The 23782-nt window shown below is 41.2% G+C and overlaps 1 protein-coding gene across 1 annotated transcript in view; it reads left to right on the top strand.

Moving 5' to 3' along the window:
- The window catches only part of LOC122564614 (hemicentin-1-like), a 421032-nt gene that overhangs the window by 30656 nt on the left and 366594 nt on the right, over positions 1–23782 (top strand). The window contains exon 2 of the mRNA XM_087998302.1: positions 4260–4330. Coding sequence (XP_087854428.1) covers positions 4260–4330 — 71 coding nt within the window. The remainder of the gene's footprint in view (positions 1–4259; positions 4331–23782) is intronic.

The raw sequence follows: 23782 nt of genomic DNA, 5'->3' as shown, positions 1-23782 counted from the left end.
CCTATAGCACTAAATAGATAGATAAAGGTGCAGAAGCCGGCATTAAGAATCATGGAGAATGCTGAATCTATAAGACAGTGGCATTAAAGAAGTCTCTTGGGCAATGAAACAGGTCAATCACAATGCTGCATTTTGCAAAAATTGTCAATAATTCAGCACACACTGTTAACAGAATTGGCAACTTCAATCAGACATTACCAGGGTGGGTGTGGGAAAATGTAGATGTGAAAATTGTCTTATAGGTTGTGTTTTACACTTGAGGCAAAACCCATTGTGGAATGAAGCCATATGGAGCATAAGTTGTGTGATTCAATACTTGCTGTGTCCTGAATTAGCAAATATCTACTTGTGAAAGATCAGTGCCAGCAAATCAGTGAAGTGGACCCAAGTCAGAGTCCCTGGTCTGAAACATCATCCCAGCAACTCCCGTCAACCTGTATGAATAAGATTGTGATGTTCTCTGCCCCATCATTGATGCTGCTTAATGTCTGAGACCCAGACATGTGGTAAATGCCCAAGTAGGCAAGGTGCAGGAGTTACTACTTAAGAGACAAGTCTCCAATGGAAATTTCAAAACCTACACCAACATTCACGTGGATCACAAGGGTGCAGTGTTTCTGTTTACCAAGTACATAACACCAGTCTGGAGAGCATCTGTCAAAGAAGACTATAAGTTGTAGGAGGTGATGACCTAGTGGGACTATCCAGAAGGCAGGTGATGTTCCAAGAAGGAGAAAGTGAGGACTGCAGATGCTGGAGATCAGAGCTGAAAATGTGTTGCTGGAAAAGCGCAGCAGGTCAGGCAGCATCCAAGGAGCAGGAGAATCGGCGTTTTGGGCATGAGCCCTTCTTCAGGAAATGTTCCAAGAACCCAGGTTTGAATCACATCATCATAGATAGTGGAATTAGAATTCATTAAAGAAAATATGGAGTTAAGGGTCTAATGATGACATATACCATTGTCAAAAAACCTCATCTAGTAGAACTGATGTCCTTTAGGGAAGGAAACTGCCGTCCTTACTACATGTGAACCTAGCCCTACAACAATGTGGTTGACTTTTAACTGCCCTCTAGCAAATAGGGATGGGCAATAAATGCGGGCTTAGTCAGTAACCCCTAGATCATGTGAATGAATAAAAGAGTAGGCATTCAGCCCACCGAGCCTGCTTCACCATTCCATGAGATCACCAATAATTTGATAATCCTTCACTCCACTTTCCTGCCTTTTCCCCAAAATCCATGATTTCTTTACTGATTAAAAATCTGCCTAACTCAGCCTGTGCTGCCTTCTGTGGCGGTGGTTTTCAACCCGTGTATTGCAACAAAGTGCAGTGTGCCATAGACTTTTTGGGAAGCTTAACTGAGTGATGAGGCCGTGTCCATGTTTCCGATCTCCTCTGGAGCCTCGATATCTATTACAGAAGGCAGTATCTGCTGACACCAGGATTCCCTATCAACTGCGCATGCTTAAGCCTCCAAAGCCAGGTAAATTACAACTTACTCTGTGTTTCGCTCTGATCCATTGTTCCTGAATAGTTAGAAACAGTTGAGTTGAGCAGATTTTGTATATTTGTCTGTGCTTGCAGGAAATTTCGCTTCCACTCTGTTTTAAATTGGTTGCTCCTTATTCTGAGATTATGCCTTCTGATCCTAGACTCTCCCACAGGGGAAAGAACATTTCTGCATCTACCTGGTAAAGCCCCCAAAAGAATCTTGTAGGTTTCAGTTTTGTCACCTTTCATTCTTCTAAACTCTAATAATTACACACCCAAACTACTGAACCTCTCCTCATAAGACAGTCCCTTCATATTCAGTATCAGCCTAGTGAATGTTCTCTGGACTGCTCCAATGCCATTATACCTTTCCTTAGAGAAGAGAACAGACTGTTCATAGCATTCCAGGTGTGGTGTGACTAGTGCCTTTTATATTTTTAGCAAGGTCTTCCATTACCTTTCAAATAAATGTCAACATCCATTTGTCCACCCTAGTACGTTCTGAATTTGTTTCCTAGCTTTTTTATATATGATTGATATATGAAGACTCCCAAATCTCACTGTGCTTTAGCTTTCTTGAGTCTTTATTTAATATTCAACTCCTCTATTCTTCTGCTAAAGTGCACAACCTTACATTTCCCCATACTATATTCCACCAGTCATGTACTTTGCCCACTTGCATAACCTGTGTATATCCTTCTGCAGACTCTTCGAATCATCCTCACTGCTTGCGTTCCCACTTGTTTTTGGCATCTGTAAACTTGGCTATAGCACATTTGCCTTTCTCCTCCAAGTTGTGGGCTCAAGACTGGTCTCTGTGACATGCCACTGATTATGGGTTGCAATCCTGAAAATATCCCCCTTATCCCAGCTGTCTTCTGTTAGTTGGCCAAACCTCTAACCATTGCTCATATGCTACCTATTTCTAAATGCTCTGCTGTGATATCCATTGTAATAGATTGCAACATTTTCATAATGACAGACGTTAAGTTAACTGCCTGATAATTATCTGTTTGTTTTATGTATCCTTACCTGTATAAAAACACTGTTACATTGGTGGTTTTTGAATCGTCTTAGATTTTTCCAGAATCTAAGGGTTCTTGGAAGATTACTACCAGTGGATCCATTATATCTGCAGCTCCTTCTTTTAATATCCTAGGGTATATCCCATCAGGTCCATAGGACCTAGCCATCTTTAGCCCTGTTAGTTTCACTAGCATTTTCTCTCTAGTGATGTTATTATATTTACTTTGTCTCCTTCTTTTGCCCTTGATTATCTAGGAAGCTGTTGTGTGGAACAGTGCAAGGATACCTTAAAGCAGCACCAATATCAAACCTGGCATTATTAACTGCAGCATTACAATACTATGATTCACTACCTAAAATTTTTCACTTAAAACTATATGATATATACACCGATGATGAAGATAAAATTGCTTTGATAAGATAGGAATGGCATCAGAGATTTGAGAAATCTTGGCTACTTTTCAATTAACATTTTAATATGAGATTGGGAGTAGGGGACCTGGGCTGATGCAGTTATATGTTGGTCATTGATTCATGTTTAAATCTGATCCACATGAAGAATGCATCCTTCTTATGTTGGCTGCAATGAATGTGAAATGGGTTAGCATATCCAAATAGGCAGAAGTATGTTACACTGAGCATTTTCAAATTTGGCCACAAGTACCTAGTAAATAGAGAGATTGCATGATGAAAGCTGTAGCAGTGGGGAGAATAGGATACTGGTTCAGTATTGTTTCTGTGAGACTTGGGGATGTTAATGGAGAATGGGTGATGTGATTTCGAGAGATCATAAGGTGTTTGAGTTCATGTTGAGCTATACCTCCTTTCAACGAGGGCAGACATTGAGGATGCAATTCAACATTGTCTCTAGCATAGCCTTTAGCTATCTGAGGAACAAAATGCCTCTGTGATTCTAATGACAGGATATGTGCTCCATTGTCAGTTCCTCTCTCAGGTCAACATCCCAGCGTGAAGTCATTGATTACTTTTGATCAACTGGACTGGGCAGGCTGCTCTTTTGGTATCCCAGACACAAGACTTTCAAAACCAACTCTCTCCTCAGAACTCTGTAATATCAAGTATTTACCAGGAGGGCAGAAAAAGTAGTTAAAGGACATTCTCTAAGCCTGCCCCAAATATGTGATATCCCTACTGTCATATGATGGTCGAGACAACCCAAACAGCGAAGAAGCATCTGCAAAAATGTCAACCATCTTGAACACTTCCAACAGGCCCAGACAAAAGGCAAGGTCAAAAAGTGAAGGAGTATGCCAAAACCGAAGCATCCCAACTACCTGCCTCTTCGAACACACATGTGGCAGAGTGTATGGATCTAACATTGGACTAACACAGGACCAACACTGTGAAGTGGAGAGAAGTCATCCTGGTTTCACTGGACTTGCCTCAGAAAAAGAATATCTACTAGTGCTCATCAAAAGAAACTTGATTTTTATGAGTGGGAAAGCATATTAAATTCCTCTAGGGTGATATCCTTGTATTTAAGTTTTGTAGCAGTATAAAGCAGATTTCTGTTAAACTCACATGTTTTTGGTCAGTTAAGTTTGCAAAAGCATTACACAACATCAGAAATCAGGATGTCAGCACTCCAGAATTAGGAAGACATCCCTTTCAGGCCACTCATATGCCTCACGTCAATCAGGATCAAACTGACCAACACTTTTGTAAGAGGGATTTGTGAGGAGTGGTTTAGGTTAATTGTTCTTCTCTTATCTCATGCAGAAATTGGTCCTGTTACTGTCACCTCGGATTCAAAGAGATTTCAAAGAGAACTCCGTGATCTGTATGTACAGGTTAGTGCTGAGCATGCTTTGACTGTCACCTTTTGAACCCTAACCTTACTGAAGGGATAACATTGATACAGCAGCAATTTCATATTGCAATTAATTGAATTTTCAATGGACCAGTACAGCACCTTGAATTGTATTGCTGACCATTGTAAAAAGTGAACAATGGTGAAATTGGTGAGAGCATGCTAATGATTAAAAGGAAGAATTTACATTTGTTTGGTGTTGCACATAACCTCAGGACGCCCTAAACAATTGTTGAAATGTAGTCACAATTGCAAGGTCAGAAGAAATGCACAATCAAATTAAATCTCGTGCCATTTATTCCTGACACATAGACTTCCAGTGATGCAAACATCTTCCTATCCATCCACATGATGTCAAAATTCAACAGTCCAAAGCCTTCCTGGCATAAACAGGTCCACTGTTTTATTATTGCTGTTGTTATGAGATCCAAAGTGCAGGTTCAAAACTCAGAAGAGCCTCTTTAGGAAGTCTTCATTGAACTAAGGGAGACAATGATCTCAATGTTCATATTCAAGTTTTACAAGTAGCCACTAGCAAAGCACAATTAACATTGAAGGAAAAACGATGACATTTATTCAGAAATCCTTTCCAGATCAATGTGTACTGCGCTACTACATCAAATTCTCTTAAGGAAACCAGTGCAAGAAAGCAGAAGAGACTGTGCCACTGATAAAGCAAAGGTGAAAAAAAACCCTTTGACTGATCCAAAATAGGGGTGGTGTGTTTGTGAACTAGCTCAGTGGTTTGTGATTGATGACTGAGGAATATTTTGGGGAAGTGATCATCTGGTTAGCAATTAAAGCCCAAACTTTCCTTATACACTTAATGTTAAGGTCCTGGGGAGTGTTGCCAAAACAAAGAGACTTTGGAGTGCAGGTTCATATATCCTTGAAAGTGGAGTCGCAGGTAGATAGGATAGTGAAGAAGGTGTTTGGTAAGCTTTCCTTTGTTGGTCAGACTATTGAGTATAGGAGTTGGAAGGTCATGTTGCAGCTGTACAGGATATTGGTTAGGCCACGTTTGGAAAATGGTGTGCAATTCTGGCCTCTATGCTATAGAAAGGATGTTATAGAGTCATAGAGGTGCATAGCACAGAAACAGACTCTTCGGTCCAACCTGTCCATGCCGACCAGATATCCCAACCCAATCTAGTCCCACCTGCCAGCACTCAGCCCATATCCCCCCAAACCCTTCCTATTCAAATACCCATCCAGGTACCTTTTAAATGTTGCAATTGTACCAGCCTCTACCACTTCCTCTGGCAGCCCATTCCATATACATACCACCCTCTGCGTGAAAAAGTTGGCCCTTAGGTTTCTTTAATATCTTTCTCTCTCACCCTAAACCTATGCCCTTTAGTTCTGGACTCCCCCACCCCAGGGAAAAGACTTTGTCTATTTATCCTATCCATGTCCCTCATGATTTTAAAACCTCTATAATGTCACCCCTCAGCCTCCAACGCTCCAGGGAAAACAGCCCGAGCCTATTCAACCTCTGCCTATAGCTCAAATCCTCCAACCCTGGCAACACCCTTGTAAATCTTTTCTGAACCCTTTCAGGTTTAACAACATCTTTCCGATAGTAAGGAGACCAGAATTGCACGCAATATTCCAAAAGTGGAATAACCAATGTCCTGTACAGCCGCAACATGACCTCCCAACTCCTATACTCAATACTCTGACAAATAAAGGAAAGCATATCAAATGCCTTCTTCACTATCCTTCTACCTGCGACTCCACTTTCAAGGAGCTATGAACCTGCACTCCAAGGTCTCTTTGTTCACCAACATTCCCAAGGACCTTACCATTAAGTGTATAAGTCCTGCTAAGATTTGCTTTCCCAAAATGCAGCACCTTACATTTGTCTAAATTAAACTCCATCTGCAACTTCTCAGCCCATTGGCCCATCTGATCAAGATCTTGTTGTAATCTGAGGTAACTTTCTTCACTGTCCACTACACCTCCAATTTTGGTGTCATCTGCAAACATACTAACTATACCTCACATCCAAATCATTTATATAAACGATGAATAGTAGTGGACTCAGCACTGATCCTTGTGGCACTCCACTGGTCACAGGCCTCCTGTCTGAAAAACATCCCTCCAGCACCACCCTATGTCTTCTTCCTCTGAGCCAGTTCTGTAATTGTGAAACTTGAAAAGGTTCAGATAAGATTTACAAGGATGTTGCCAGAATTGGAGGGTTTGAGCTATAAGAAGAGGCTGAATAAGCTGGAGCTGTATTCCCTGGAGTGTCGGAGGCTGAGGGGTGAACTTAACAGCAGTTTATAAAATCATAAGAGACATGCATAGGATAAATAAACAAGGTATTTTCCCTGGGGTGGGGGAATTCCGAACTAGAGAGCATAGGTTTAGGGTGAAAGGGGTAAGATTTAAAAGGGACCTAAGGGGCAACTTTTTCACGCAGAGGGTGGTACGTGTATGGAATGAGCTGCCAGAGGCAGTGCTGAATGCTGGTACAATTGCAACATTTAAAAGGCATCTGGATGGGTATATGAATAGGAGTAGTTTAAAGGGATATGGGCCAAGCACTGGCAAATGGGACTAGATTAGGTTAGGATAACTGGTGTGCATGGACGGGTTGAACCAAAGGGTTTGCTTCTGTGCTGTACACCTCTATGATTCTATCAAATTAAACGCATGTGAAATTCCAATATATAAAATATAGCAAAATGTGCTGCTTTGATAATAATTGTCCTGGCTGATCATGGCTGTCAGATAGTTGCCTGACCTTCTGGGGCAGTATTAAAAGTATGCAGAGTTTACTTCCCAAAGCCTGTATCGGAATGCTCAAGGACAGTCAGATTGGTGTCAAATTCCTAATTTGCAATTAGATAATTTCGCTTTTTGAGATTATACACAATCTCCCAATTATACACAAATTATTCAGTTAAGACCAATTCAGGGTTTTATCTAGATATATATAATAACTTTTGTACTCTGTATTCCATGTAGCTAGTGCTGATTGATCTGTTGTGCAATTAGCATTTTCTGGTTTTGTTTTGATTAGCAGCAATTTCAGTTTTTCAGGAATGTGAGTGTATTCTGGGATTTGAACTTTTTTTGTCTTGTTAGGAATTAAGCTTTCGCTTCTTTCTGCTATAAGGTTGATCTTGAAGTTGCAGCTTTTTAAAAACAAATTGTCTTTTCAAGAGCAGATCTCCCTGGCCTAACAAAACTGCACATGGAATGACTAGAACTGTTGAGTGTGCAACACAGCAGTATATTCAACGTAAAGTCTTTATTGAAGTCAAGATATCTACCTGTAAAGTGCCTCATGGGAGAGGTCACATGACTCCAGTGGACTGTATACATGACTGTACATTTGTACATGATTGCAGTTCAATCGAAACATCCCCTTTTTCATGCAAAAGAAAAAAACAGTGCCTCAATTATCATTTACATTTTGAGTTACCCAAATTAACAAATATACATAACTGATCTCATGCATTAATTCATTATTCCCATCAGCCTTTACATATGCATTGCAGATACATTTGTTGAATTGAGATGGTCTGTTGATGATATACATGTGCATTGTTGTCATCGGCTGTGTAACTGGGTGCTGTTTCCTGACGGCGTATCATTTCTGTATCATTCGTTGACATGTCATTGTTCCATGTCTGTAGTTGGGTTGCTGTGGACCTCTGTGTCAGATGGTTTATCAGTGGTTTGTTCTTTACTTAGGAATTCTACATACACATGTTATTCCAATGACAGACTTCTCAGCATTTCAGAGCTTAACAGATGCTCCGTGCTGTATGACTCTATGACTTCCCAGCCCAAAATGAAAATGAACATTGGAGTGTAGGAAGTTATCTCCCTAAGCCCCATGGGCATTTCCATAGGAACTCTGGATAACCTCCTCTCTCTCTTGGAACTATGGACATTTTTTTCCGAAAGCTGGCTGAGTTAAAGACATTACATATTGATCAATGGAATTTAACTTTGATCTACAATTTTTAATGTATCAAAGAAAAGTCAAAAAAACTACCCATGTGGAAATCAGAAACAAAAACAGAAATTGCTGGAAAAGCTCAGCAGGTCCAGCAGCATCTCTGGCAAGAAATCAGAGTTAATGTTTCGGGTCCAGTGACCCTTCGTCAGAACAGTGATCTTCCCAGACCTGGGGTGGAGAGTGAAACAGCATCAGAATCACCAGTGCTGGAACAAGACTCCCCTAAATGGCAGAGTGACAGTTTAGATTAGATTACTTACTTACAGTGTGGAAACAGGCCCTTCGGCCCAACAAGTTCACACTGACCCTCCAAAAAGCAAACCATACAAACCCATTCCCCTACATCTACCACCACGGGCAATTTAGCATGGCTAATTCACCTAACCTGCACATTTGTTTTTGGACTGTGGGAGGAAACCGGAGCACCCGGAGGAAACCCACGCAGACACGGGGAGAATATGCAAACTCCACACTGACAGTTGCCTGAGGCGGGAATTGATCCCGGGTCTCTGGCGCTGTGAGGCAGCAGTGCTAACCACTGTGCCGGGACGAAGTTTGGTGTAGGAGCCATAAGACTGGTCCTGCATGGGTAAGAGGCATGGTTGATGTGAGGTCAGGTCCAATGACATACAAAGTTCAAGTCGGTTTGATAGTCCTGAATAAGCACATGGACTAAATAAACTCATAAATAGTGCAGGAGCAAAATGTACCCAGGCCCTTCACTGACCTTTCTGACTGTTTTGGGACTCACAGGTTCTCCCTGTCTGTTAAGCATAAAAGATACCTCATAATCTGAGATGGACACGACAGATGTCATTGCCTTGACACCTTTGCCCATCTGAAGAGAAGAATGATTTTTTTCAAATATGCTCTGGACACAAGAGGTGAGCTGCTGTGCATTAAATGCTGCCTGTAACACCTTACCCAATGCTGAAACACCCAGGAGGCCTTCAGAAAATAACATTGGTCTGTATCCTTGGACTTGTGGGGAGTGATATCGTGATTATATCAAAGTCAGCCAGATGGACCTCATAGAATATGAGTTCCCTGGTTGGGGGCTGTTAATCTGGTCAATCAGGGAGCCCTGGCTGGCTGACATAAGCAGGAATGTCAGACATCCTGTTCACTCTGAGAACTGGCTCTGAGGAAGCTGGATCAATATCAAGGACTTTCCACATGTAAATAAAGGGTGACTTGGTGACAGGGTATCGGTCTCTTTAGACTTATCTCAGCTTCATATCTTCTGTCATTTGAACAGGAGCTAGTCAGGGTAAAGCTGCATCTGTTCCCCTTTAATCTGTGTTTTAAATGTGAGTTGCTTTATTCTCTTTTATATACATATACTGGCAGCTGTGTCTCTCTCATGCTCTCAGTAACTGTGCTTCTTTATGGTTCTGCAATAGTTACCTCAGTTCCACTTCTAACACAATATATTCAACACAAGATCTTTACTGAAATGAAGTCACAATGTCTACATGCCTCATGGTAGAGGTCATATGACTGCAGCAGACCAAGAGGCACATTTGTACATGGTTGCAATTCAATCTAAACAAGAACATTGAACGAGGCTTCATTAAACTCAGACTGAGGGCTGTTCCTTTCATAGAGAGACTATCTAAAGAGTTTATGGAGGTTTTTTACATATGTCAAACATAGCTTGCTAACTACTGAGACCATGTTTTGCAGTGTATGAGAGCTGATCTGTTTTTCACTGGGACGGATCTAAAGCTGTCAATGCGTCTTAATGAGTCGTAGCTTCAATATCGCCCCAAGCATTGGTGTTCAAGTTAAACAGACTGCTGTGGTTTTTGACTGCAGAGCCCACAGTGTTTACCAACTACCTCAGTCGCTGTCTGAAAATCAAATGAGATTCCCTGTCATTCCTTTTCTTTCCTATACAATGCTTCTAACACAGATTCTTGTGCACTTCTCAAGATTTCTTTTGAGTGCTGAGCACAAGTTAAATACTAGGAATTCTCTTTGTTTATCATCTTTGTCCCTCCTTATAGACAATTAATGTTAATGCTATGGAATGTTGGAATTTATTTCAAGGAGTTGGAGTGTAAGAATAGGGAAGTCTTACTGCAACTGTACAAGGTGCAGGTGAGATCACATCTGGCATACTGTGAGCAGTTTTTTGATCCCCTTATTTAAGGAAAGATATCATTTCATTAGAGGCAGTTCATGAAAGGTTCACTAGGACAATCCCCATTATGGAGGGATTGTCTTATGAGCAAAGGCTAAATAGGTTGGGACTCTACGCATTGGAGTTTAGAGTGTAAGGTGAGCTCATTGAAACGGATAGGATTCTTAAGGGGCTTGACAGGGTGAATGTGATATTTCCCCACATCCGAGAGTCGAAGACCAGAGGGCGTTGTCTCAGAATAAAGGAATGTCAGTTTAAGGCTGAAGTAAAGAGGAATTTCGTGTCTCAGAGGGTTGTAATCTTTGGAACTCCGTGCCACAGAGAGCTGTGGGGGCAGAGTCGTTGTGTATATTTAAAGCTGAGATAAATTCTTGATCATTATGGGAATCGAGAGTTATGGAGAAAAGATGGAAGAGTGATCATGAGGAATATTGGATCAGCCATGATCCTATTGAATGGCAGGGTAGACTTGAGGGCCCAAACATTTATTTGTTTTATAGAATTATGGTTAGCAGTGCTGCCTCACAGCACCAAGGTCCCAGGTTCGATTGCAGCCTCAGGTGACTGTATGTGTGGAGTTTGCACATTCTCCCTGTGTCTGCGTGGGTTTCCTCCGGGTGCTCCGGTTTCCTCCCACAGTCCAAAGATGTGCAGGTCAGGTGAATTGGCAATGCTAAATTGCCCACCGTGTTAGGTGCATTAGTCAGAGGGAAATGGTTCTGATTGGGTTACTCTTTGGAGGGTCGTTGTGGACTGCTTGGGCTGAAGGGCCTGTTTCCACACTGTAGGGAATCAAATCAAATCTAATCTAAATAGAGGAGTAGGATCAAAAATATTGACTAGAAGGTAGAGATGAGGCAATGCAAGGAAGGCAATAAAATCACAGCATAGACTGGTTGGGCAGAATGCCCTGTTACAGTAGTATACATTCTATATAAGACATTGAAGGATCAGTACGGCAAATGAGCTGTGGGGAACAGCAAGTAAAATAGCCAAAGAGAGATAGCCTTCAGATCTGGCGATTTTTGCATAAAGCTGGCATTATTCTTTGAGATCGGATATTGAATGACGTCACAGTGAAGACTCCCCAAGGTAGCAGTGACTGTAATATGATTCAATATTGTGTACTGTTTGTGAAAGACAGCATCAGGTCCGAGACTATTTTTAAAGATTAAATCAGAAGAATTACGAGGGCATGAAATCAGAGTTGGCTAAAGTGAATTGGCAAATTAGGTTAAAGGATACATTAATGCAATGATCGACATTTAAGAGAATACGCAGGGTTTCAGCTTCCAATTCTGTTCTGTATGGTTCATTTCAAATGGAAGGGAGTCAATGGAGATTTATAGAGAAAATCATCAACCAAGGGTCCTAGTGCTAATTATACACCAATGGGTATTGTGTGACAGATTGTGTGACAGGGCTCAGCTGTGATGCCTTTCCTGGTTGACATTCACTGTATGGTAAAGAACTGCTGTCTGTAGGATGTTCAAGAAAAATAAATTCAAAGTTAACTAATTAAAGTTACATCCATTTGTGAAAGCCTGCTGCTTATGGAAGGAAAAAGTTGTACGTTTGTTTTAGAAGTTAGGAAATAACATTACAGGCTGGCTCATATTTGTTATTTTCTTGGACAGGGAATGTTTTAAAGCAATTTCATTATTGTACATTGACTCCCAAATCACACAGCTGCAATAAATTCTCAACATGTGCTGGAGTCATTGCTGGAAGAAGCTGAGTTCCATTTTTATTATAATAAGACCACAGCATGGCCAGATTTCCTTCTTCTCCTGTCAGCAGGACAACAAACTGTATTTATATGGTGAGTCAGACAGCGAGACGCTATTTTCCCAGAACTAACAGTGTGGCGCATCTCAGGAAAAGCTCTTGTATGTTCATATTTAACTGCCATCTTCACCCGCTTCATGCAATTTATATGTAAGTAATGGTGTGTGCTGATGGCCTCATTGTTACTTTCACCAACTGAGCCTTTGTTTAACCATGTCACCTTGTCCAAATACCCAGTGTCTTTCATATTTTAGAGTATCCAACATGTAGCAGTAGTAGGAAAGATATCCATTTTCTGATGGTAATCATATGATCTCTTTCCATTAGTAGCAAATGAGGATTTACAGGTATCTACCAATGAATTAAGTGAACAAATAGCCTCCAAAATGGCCATAAATGAAGATGGACCACTGCTTTTTTACAGCTGACTGTCAGCACCTTTGCCCTGATGTTCGTAGAGTCATACACACGGAAACAGACCCTTGTGTCGAACCAGCCCATACCGAACATAATCCCAAACTAAACTCGTCCCACCTGCCTATTCCTGGCCCATATCCCTCTGAACCTTTCCTATTCATGTACATATCCAAATGTTTTTTAAACATTGTAATTGTCCCACATCCACCACTTCCTCAGTAAGTGTATCCATACCAACTCCTGGTAATTATCCCTGGCCAAATGTGTTGTACTTATTGTTGTTATTTAATAACAGAAACTTCCTAGTTATTAAACAACAAACCTTTTTGTGATCTAAGAACAGTGTGTCTGCTATAGATCTCTATGGTAGCTATCCTCTACCACTAATCACAATATAAGCCCATGACAAAGCAAAGGAAAATTTATGGCAGTGAACGACCTCAAATGACCTGTACCCAGTGCCACATAGAGATATGGCAAATTCAACAAAGTGCTAGGCATGATCATCTGGGAAAATACCACATAGCCTGGATTCTTGGAATATAACAGTATTTGTACCATCACTGGTGTGCAGCAATTTCACCTGTGGCTGGCAGCAGTGTTCGCATTCCTGTGTGATTTTATTGATTTTCCAGTGATTTTCACTTATATCTATTAAATGTTCATTCATATCTAGTTTGCAAATAATATTATGTGATTTTGCAGGTTTTTTTGCTATCTTTTGCAAGTGAAAAAATTATGAGTTTCTTCACCACTAAGAAAATAGATTACTGAAAATTCATCTCACCGTGTTGCTGGGGAATCTTGTTGTGTGTAAATTATCTACTTTGTTTGTTTTCAGTGACTCCATCAGTGGATTAAGATTTGATAAACATAGTTTTACCTAAATGACCCACTATGAGATGGGGAGTGATTGAACTTTTACACCTTTTGCATTTTTATTCTTGTCTTCTGACTATGTTCATTTATATTGGGATATATTATGTTGATACCCTTCATCTTAAACGCAGGCTACGTTAGCAGATTATTCTGCTGTCAAATATATCAGAATCATAATTGATCCTTTCCTTACCAAAGTCCACACCTGCCACTTTATAATGGGTAGACAAGCAGGAGGCTGGAAGAACAGAGCAAGCCAGGCAGCATCAAGAGGTGGAGAAGTCAATGTTTCGGGTGTAACCCTTCTTTAGATTTTACACCCGAAACATTGACTTCGCCACTTCCTGATGGTGCCTGGCTTACTGTGTTCTTCCAGCCTCCTGCTTGCCTACCTTGGATTCCAGCGTTTGCAGTTTATTTGTCTCTAACTTTACAATAGGCAGGCATTCAGACTGATTTTCCACTCACTCACTAACACATGGATACTAAGGTCTCCTGCAGCATTTAACTGAGGTCAGGTAACTCTACATATAGGGAGGATCTAATTGCCATCCGTATTGGTAAACCTTACACCAAGTGGTTCACCCATGAACCAAGCCCACAAAGGAGCTTAGAATTTGTTATTTCCCTAGTAATTACAAGCAAGGCAAATTTGTGGCATCCAAGTACTGTCTTCAAGAGATGATGAACTGCCGTAACCTGTTTGTATTCTAATGGGATTGCACAGTGAAAATTTGATTTTTCTATCGTTGAACCACTATGGAATGTAAGCTACATATCTAACTGGACTCCTTAGAGTTTATAAGTCTTATGAACACATCAGGGTCATTGTAGCCTCGGATCAGATGGCCCATAAACATTCTGTAAGTTGTTGATGGAATAGAAGGGGACTGAACTAAAGGCTGAAATAAAAACCACTTGCATGGAAAGTGATTCTCTACTCACTGCAGAGATTATTTGGTGAGCAGTTGAGATCAATAAATGGGTTACACAATTGGTCCTATGGGATGGATGCCACTATATCCATGCCCACCAATGTCTCAGTCTGTGCCATGATTTTTCTCTGCACTTGCTCAATAGCTGTAACACTATACATTTGGTTCTGATATAATCGATAGGTCCGTTCTCATGCGATTTCACATTATAAGAAAATCGTGTAATAGCTGCGCCATGTAAACTAATAGAGCCAGAATTGTGTTCTAGCCAATAGAGGTAAGGAAAGTTTGCATTCTTCAAATGACGGTCTAAATTCTCCACTTAAAGCCACTTCATGTGGAAGAAACACATCTTATTGCTGAACCAACTGTATTCTGCATTCTGCTCTATTACCCTGATGTATTGATATAAGGCATGATTTGCCTGAATATCATGCAAAACAGTACTATTCAATGTATCTCAGTACATGTGACAATAATTCAAATCAAATCAATTGTTTCAAATGAAACAAGTAATAAGGTACTTTGCTACAAGCCAAGAAAAGTTTGGATGAAAGTCAAATCCAACCTATGACCTGTAGTAATCAGGGTAAGGAAATGTATATTCTACCTTTCAAGACTCAGGTTGTTTCAAGTCATTATGGGACAGTGATCATACTTTCAGAAATATTTAATTGGCTGCAATGTACAATATCTGAAGAAGGAAATAAGGAAAGAATGATTCTCAAAAATATTAACAATGACTAAATCACAGAATTGACTAAAGGAGGCCATTTAGCCTATCATACCAGTTCAATTATGTAGAGCCAATCTTCTGCCTTTTCCCTACATCCCCGCACACCATTTCTATCCAAATAATCATTCAATGCCCACAATTGAACCTGCTTCCACCACATTTCCACCAAATTATGGCAAATTAGCCAGAGGGGCTGAAATAACTCCACAGAGGTTAGTATCCCACCACCAAGTTACCCTTTATTAACACATGGAAAGTCCTTGACACTGCTCCAGCTTCCTCAAAGCCAGCTCTTAAGAGTGAACAGAACCTCTGACATTCCTGTTTATATCTTTCAGGCAGAGCTCCCTGATTGGAACTGTTAATCTGGTCAGTCAGGGAACTCATATTCTATGAGGTTGACCTAGTTGCAATCTCTACATCCCTCCCCCTCTGGTCTTTTCTGTTTTAGCATGTCCTGGAGCGTTTTAGCATCAGGTCAGATTCCTCCGACTCTATGTTAGATACGGGTGGCATGTAATGTACAGGAGCTCACCTCTTGTACCTGGAGCATCTTTGGAGGAATTCATGCTCTTTTTTCAGTGGCAAAGGCAACGATGCAGCAAGATCCGCATTATCCATCTCAGATTATAAGATAGCTTCAAAACTTAATGGAGAGGGTGTATACATGGGTTCTGAAAGCCTTTCCAACTGTAACAAGGAATGTTTTGCTCCCACACCAAGTTTGTGCCTTTCATATGGTCCATGTATTTGTTCCTACAAAAACTTTGTGCATCACTGGTCCTGACCTTGTGTTGACCAAGCCTCTTACCCATGCAGGACCATTTCCGTTGTTCCTACATCAAACATTGTCCCCTGTAGTAAACGGTCTCTCTTGCTTGGCAGAGACTGGTGTCCAGCACTGGCATTCCTGATGCCGTTTCATCAGGGGGTGGCAGCAAATGCATCTGCATCACTACTTGGCCTCCCAGATTGTGTTCCAATCTATAATTAGTATTATAGTTCACTGTTAAATTTGGTCCGATGCTATGGGCGGCACTACATTGTCCATAGGGGTTTGTAGTCCATTATTATTACAAATTTATAATCATAAGGACATTGGTGGAACTTCCTGACTCCAAATATGACCGCCAAACATTCCTTCCCTATCTGGACGTAGTTGCGCTATGCCTTAATCAAAGTCCTGATGCATATGTTATTGGGACTTCCTCTGTATTGGGCCAACCATGAGCTAATACTACCCTGATGCCTCACGGGTAGCCATCACACGTCAATACCAGATCTCACTTAAGATCATAGTGTTAAAGCACCTTAGAAGATGCTAGCTGTTTCTTCACTTCCCTGAAAACTATGGCTTGGCTACGCAATCATTTCCAAGGCTGACCTTTGCTTTGGTGTTGATGCAAAGGTGCCAGGATAGAGGCTGGGTAGTGTATGAACATCCCGTAATAATTCACCAGCTGAAGAAAGGACGTAAATTCTGATGCAGATATGGAAGCCGGGGCACTTTTGATTGCCCTCACTTTATCTTCCAACAGATGTAACCAGCTGGTGTTGACTCTGTAACCCAAGTAGGTCAGTTGGGGTGCCTGGTACACACATTTTTGTTAGGCATAAGCCCGTGTGGGAGAAACATCTAAGGATTATGTCCAAGTTCTCTAAGTGCTCCTTATTGGTTTTCTCTATTATTAGCACGTCATCGAGATAAATGGGGTGGATCTTGCAAAATCTTTCACTGAAAAATTGCACAGGCTGACAATTCTCAAAGTGACATTCTGATATATTGGTACAAACCCTTATGGATGTTAATTGGAGCATACATCTGAGAATCTTCTCCTCACCGCAATTGCAAATATGCATGGCTCATGTCCATCTTTGTGAAGGATAGCTCCCCTGCCAGCTTTGCATCCAAATCCTCCGTGCGAGAAATTGGGTATTTATCCAGTTGCGAAAAGTGGTTTGCCATTTGTTTAAAATCCCCACAGAGGGGGTTCCTCCTCCTGGGAGGGTCTCGGATTTTCCTGAACGATCATGGCTAGTCATTCGTTTAAATGGGGCACCTGGAATGTTAAAGGGAGTCACTCTCCAATTTAAAGGAAAAAGATACTGTCAAATCTTAAAAAAGGAGAAGGCCGTTGGAGCCCTTTTACATGAAACACACCTAACTGACAAAGAGCATTTGAAGCTTCAGCAGGGAGGATTTGGCCAGGTATTCTTCTCATCTTTCAACTCAAAGTAGAGGAGTGCCCAATCTTATCTGGAAGAACCTTACATTTCAAATGTTAAGTCAAATAAAGGATGAGTCCGGGCAACTTAAAGCTCTAATGTATGGAGAGGGATATGGGATTTTGAATGTATATTGCCCCCCGGCACATCCTTTTAAATTCGTAACAGATGCGCTTTCCACTTAGGTACGGCCAGCAACCCATCGGGTGATGTGGGAGACTGCCAAAGCCTATGTGCGGGGCTTGATTATCGCATATTCTGCAACCCGGAAATGACAGAGGGGAGAACAACAATGTTTGCTCGATGCTTGCCTGAAGGCAGTGGAGTCAGCGTTTGTTGATAGGCCTTCCATAACTAAATTACATCTATTTGAGAAGCAGAGACTATTTGAGTATGGTGATAAGCCGGGCAGGTATCTAGCATACCTTGCCAGAAAGAAGAAGGCTCCCCAATCTATTACATCTATTAGAGAGAGTGCTGGTACTTTGACTTGTGATCCTAAAAAGATCAATGCAGCATTTAGAAAGTTCTGTTTGAGCTGTATCAGTCGGGGGGTTGTGAGGATGTAGCGAGGAAGATGGAGTCCTTTTTTAAGAACCTGGACCTCTCGGGTGTAACCTTGGAGCAGGTGATTTTTGAATACCTCCCTGACAACTCCGGAAGTGCAGGAGGCGGTGAGGCAGCTCCAGAGCGGTAAAGCGCCCGGGCCAGATGGATTTCAGACTGGGTTCTACAAAGAGTTTATAGATGAACTGGCCAGACCACTTATAGGCATGTACAACTATTCATTTAGTCAAGGTAGTCTCCCTCCCTCCTTGAGAGAAGCAAATACCTCTCTCATCGTCAAGGGAAAGCCCCTATATCCTTACTGAACGTGGACTTTCAAATCCTGTCGAAAATGCTGGCATTAAGACTGGAGAGGGTATTGCCATTTATCATAAAAGTGGATCAGACGGGGTTTATTAAGCATTGCAGATCTACTAATAATATTAGAAGAGTACTAAATATGGTACAAGTACGCCAGCCAAGAGCAATACCAGGCTTGGTCATCTCCCTAGATGCAGAAAAAGCATTCGATTGGGTGGAATGGCCATACCTTTTTTATATCATGGGGCGGATTGGCCTTGGAGAGGTTTTTAACCAAATGGGTCGCAGTGCTATATAATGACATGAAAGGGTGCCCTCTCTTGCCACTATTATTTACACTAGTGATCGAACCGCTGGCAGAAGCTCTCGGATGGACCCCAATATAACGGTCACCAAGGTAGGATCAGGCAAGCATAAAATTATTGTTTGCGGATGATGTCCTTCTTTTCTTTGACAATGACATCTGTGCTCCACTTAATACAAGTGATTAATTTATTTGGTTCGTTTTCAGGGTACAAAGCTAATTTTATGAAAACAGAAGCCATGTTGGTGGGAGGTCTTACCAGCATATCCAACTTTGTGGATGGAACCCGCTTCCCCCTTCGGTGGTCGCAGGGAGGTTTTCTCGACTTAGGCATTTTTATTACCCCAGCACAAAGCTAACTATGTGCATCTGCAGCACGGTGATTCAATGGTTAGCACTGCTGCCTCACAGCACCAGGGTCCCAGGTTCAATTCCAGCCTTGGGCGACTGTCTGTGTAGAGTTTGCACATTCTTCCTGTATCTGTGTGGGTTTCCTCCGGGTGCTCCAGTTTCCTCCCACAGTCCAAAGATGTGCAGGTCAGGTGAATTGGCCATGCTAAATTGCCCATAGTGTTAGGTGCATTAGTCAGAGGGAAATGGGTCTGGGTGGGTTACTCTTCAGAGGGTCGGTGTGGGCTGGTTGGGCCAAAGGGCCTGTTTCCACACTGTAGGGAATCTAATCTAATCTGTTACAGAAAATGAGGCTGGGAAGATCTCCCGATATCCTAGTTGGGGACAATAGCTCTGGTCAAGATATATGTTCTCCCTTGCCTATTATAGCCTATGAGAATGCTTCCTTTGATATTGCTGAGGCAAGCGCTGCGTAGGCTTTATGGTTGGCTCAGTTCCTTTGTTTGGCATCATAGACGGCCCCTTATCAAATTAGATAAATTGTAGCTCCCACAAGAAAAGTATTGGATATTGAGGCTTCCCAGGTAAAAATGCCCCCTCTTCAACCTATTGTTTATGGATAAGATGAGAACTGTCATTGTAAAAGACCAATTGTCCTAAATACAGCAAAGCTTGGAGGATGATCCAACAGGATGAAGGTAATCTTCAAAAAACCTCCCCCTTCACTCCTATGGTGGAAATGTTGGGATTTCAGCCAGGCTTGACAGACGCTGACTTTAAACTTTGGGAGTCCAGAGGAATCTGCTGCTTGGGAGATCTATTCATGGGGAGGTCATGATATCTTTCGAACAGTTGTGTCAGAAGTTCGGGTTACCTAGCAAGGACTTCTTTGGATATTTACAAGTATGAGACTTCATACAAAAAAAACCACATTGATGGCCAATCCTTATAAATCGGATATGGAGCATGGAGTGCTTCAGCCAGTGGATGCCTCCTCGGTCAGTACTCTCCATCACTCGCAAGGTAATAATGTGTCGAAGAACATGGAATGACTGTATAAATCCTGGACTCAAGAATTGGGGATGGAAATCTCCTCGGAGATGTGGGAGGACATCTGGGAAAATGCCAGTAAGATATCTATCTTAATAGGACTCAAGCTATTCAATTGAAGATACTTCATGGGCCCATATAGCACCAGAGCGGCTTGCAAAGTTTAAGATAGGAGTGTCCCCAATGTGCCCTAAGTGTAAAATAGAAGTTAGTATTCTCATTCATTTTTGGCGGACATGCCATAAGATCTGCTGATATTGGCACAATGTAGTGAATGCCTTGGCAAAGATCTTGGGTTGGATTTTGGGTTTTTCAAATTTTCTTTCTCTAGATGCACATGGGAAGAAACTGTTTACTATCCTCTCCTTTTGTGCAAGGAAAAACATCTTAGTAAGCTGGGTACCGGAAAGTCCCCCAGGACTCTCGAATTGGTACAGGATAGTTGTGGAACACATTTCCCTGGACTTCCTTACGAATATGGTGCACCAAAAAATTGAATTGTTTTATAGAACATGGCGGCCCTTTTTGAGCTATATCGATGCGAATATATTGGCCATATTATCTAGGGCCTTTGTCTAGCCATGAGGATAATGTCTGTTGGTTCGGGTGCCTTTGAGATGAAAAATCCTGTATAAATACGGGTCTGCTTACTATTGCTTTTTTTTGCTACTATTGCTACTATTGTAGCTTTTTTTTATATAGCTTTTTTTTCTTATATTTTACTGTGTTTTGGTACTTCGTAGAGTAGAAAGACTTCTGGTTATTTAATTAGGATCTCACTCAGGCACTGACTTTCTCATTAAAAAATGTTGAGCCAATCTAGGTGAATCTCTCTCACCAATTTTGCCCCATCTGGCTTGGGTCAGAGCCTTTTACTACAATCAGTGGTAACTGAACCAGCTGCTTCGCATAAGAAACTGGAACTGATGTTATACCCTTAATCAGTAAAGTTTCCCCAGTATAGGTTCTCAGTCTAGCCAAAGTCTTGTGCAAACTTAAGAGTTGGACTCCAGTTGTGAAGTTTGTTAAAGACTGGTTCTGTTGCTTCAAATCACCTTAATCATGAAATTGCAGATTTCCTACATTTGGAAATTTCTAGGTGTTATTTATAGTTGTTCTGTTCTGTTCGCCGAGCTGGAAATTTTTGTTGCAAACGTTTCGTGTCCTGTCTAAGTGACATCCTCAGTGCTTAGGAGCCTCCTGTGAAGCGCTTCTGTGGTGTTTCCTCCGGCATTTATAGTGGCCTGTCCCTGCCGCTTCCGGTTGTCAGTTTCAGCTGTCCGCTGTAGTGGCCGGTATATTGGGTCCAGGTCGATGTGTTTGTTGATGGAGTTTGTGGATGAGTGCCATGCTTCTAGGAATTCCCTGGTTGTTCTTTGTTTGGCTTGCCCTATAATGGTAGTGTTGTCCCAGTCGAATTCATGTTGCTTGTCATCTGCGTGTGTGGCTACTAAGGATAGCTGGTCGTGGCGTTTCATGGCTAGTTGATGTTCATGGATGCGGATCGTTAGCTGTCTTCCTGTTTGTCCTATATAGTGTTTTGTGCAGTCCTTGCATGGGATTTTGTACACTACATTAGTTTTGCTCATGCTGGGTTATGCTCATGTTATTTATAGTAATTGGTGTGTTAATGCCATTAAGTCTGTTCCTCCATTTGCCAAAAATCATTGGCCTGATGTGATGGTGACTTGACGCTTTTAACAGAACAAAAATAACAATACTAGAAATATAGGAATGGGAGCAGGCCATTTGGTGCTTGAGCCTGCTCCACCATTTGATGAGATAATGCTGATCTGTGGCCTAATTCCCTTAATACTTTTGCTGAACAAAATTTTATCTATCTCAGTTTTAAATTAACAACTGATCTAATATCAACTGTCATTTGTGGAAGTGAGTTGCAACCCTCTATCACCCTTTGTTCATGGAAATGCTTAGCAACGTCTCTCCTGAATGGTATAGTCCTAATGTTTTTACCATGCCCCTAGTATTAAAATCCCCAACCAACAGAAATAGTTTATCTGCTCTGTCTTCTCCTGTTAATATCTTGAAGACTTTTAAATTCTATAGATAACAACCCTAATTTGTGTAATCGCTCCACATAACTTAATCCCTGAAGTCCAGGTATCATTCTTGTAAACCTATGTTGTACTCCCTCCGTGGCCAATGTATTCTTCCTCAGGTGTGGTGCCCAGATCTTCTCAAAATACTCCAGGATTTTTATAGCTGCATCTTTTGCATCCTTACATGCCAGTCCTCTAGATATAAGGACCTACATTCCATTTACCATCTTAATTATTTTATGCACCTGTTAGTGAAATTGTAAAAACCTATGTGCCCGAATCCCCAAGTTTCTTTGAATATCCACAGTATTTAACTTCACACTATCCAGAAAGTAGAATATGGGAAACCTTGTACTTGCTTACTTTGAACTCCATCTGCCACAGTTTTACCCATCAATGTCCCTTTTAAATTTTATTCTATTATCTGCACTGTGTGCAATGGTGCCTAATTTTGTCTCATCAGCAAATTTAATTTATGATTTTCTATGCCATTATCCAAATCATTAATAAATAATGTGAATAATTGTGGGTCAACTGCTCACATCCTGCCAAATTGAGTACCGAGCCATTATCCCTATTTTTCTGTTGCTTGCTACCTCAATCAATTTCCCAGTCTTGTCAGTAATTTGCCCTCAATTCAGTGGGCCTCTGCTGAAATTAATAGGCTCTTATATGACGCTGTATCAAATGCCTTCTGGAAGTCTATATAAACAACATCCATAGACATTCTCCAGGCCACTTTCTTAGTCACTTCTTCAAAAAAATCATTGAAGTTTGTCAGATATAACCTGCCTGTCATGAATCCATGCTGGCTTTCCCTGATTAGCTGAAAATGTTCGAGGTGTTTAGTTTCCCTTCTTTGATTTATAGATTGCAACAAGTTTTCCACCACATGCTAAATCTTCACCCTGCACAACCACTGATACCCCAATCCTTTCAAATCAATTGTTGTGCTTTTCTACTACATTCATAGGATGTAAGAGTTGCGGTGTTGTTGGTTAGGGAGTGATTTGCAGCATTTTGACACAGTTATAATGAAGAAACAGTGATATAGTTCCAAGTCAGGATGTTGTGCAGCTTGTATAGTATAAAGGGTTAATTCTAACTGTTGTGGTAATCAAAAGTGTGCAGCATCACAGGAAGTGAGGCCACTTCACATAGTATTAGAATACCTCATGGTAGCTATAGCCCACAGTTAGATGTGCTTCAATAATATTGATGCTTTCTTTTTCTTTAAGTAGAGTCTTTAAATATTCTCTATTAGCCTAATAACCAGTTTTGAAGAAGAATCATACCATTCTTGAAATATAAACTTTATTTGTTTCTCCAAACATGTTGCCAGACCTGCTGAGTTTCTCTGGCATCATCCATGTTTGTTTCAAATTTCCGTCAGCTGCAGTATTTTGCTTTCCCTCAGTCACTGGACGCTCATTATGAGTCTTGGGAATGAAGTCCAGTGACTATTATTACCCACCTACACTCGGTCAACTTAGCAGAGAATGGGAATTGTGCATCATTATTTAAAATTTTCAGTGCAGAAACAAGCCACACAATTCTCCTCCCATTGTACTTCTGCATTTCCTTATATTCCTTTGCCCTCATATGCTTATCTAGTTTCCCCTTAAATACATTTACAATTTTCTTGTGATCACTTCATCTGAGTTCAAATTGGACATGCTCACCATCTCTGGGAC

Source organism: Chiloscyllium plagiosum, unplaced genomic scaffold (genome assembly GCF_037043375.1).
Source record: "Chiloscyllium plagiosum isolate Xiang-an unplaced genomic scaffold, Cpla_swu_hap1 HiC_scaffold_21, whole genome shotgun sequence".
Lineage (NCBI taxonomy): Eukaryota > Metazoa > Chordata > Chondrichthyes > Orectolobiformes > Hemiscylliidae > Chiloscyllium > Chiloscyllium plagiosum.
This window is presented reverse-complemented; position numbering and strand designations above follow the sequence as displayed.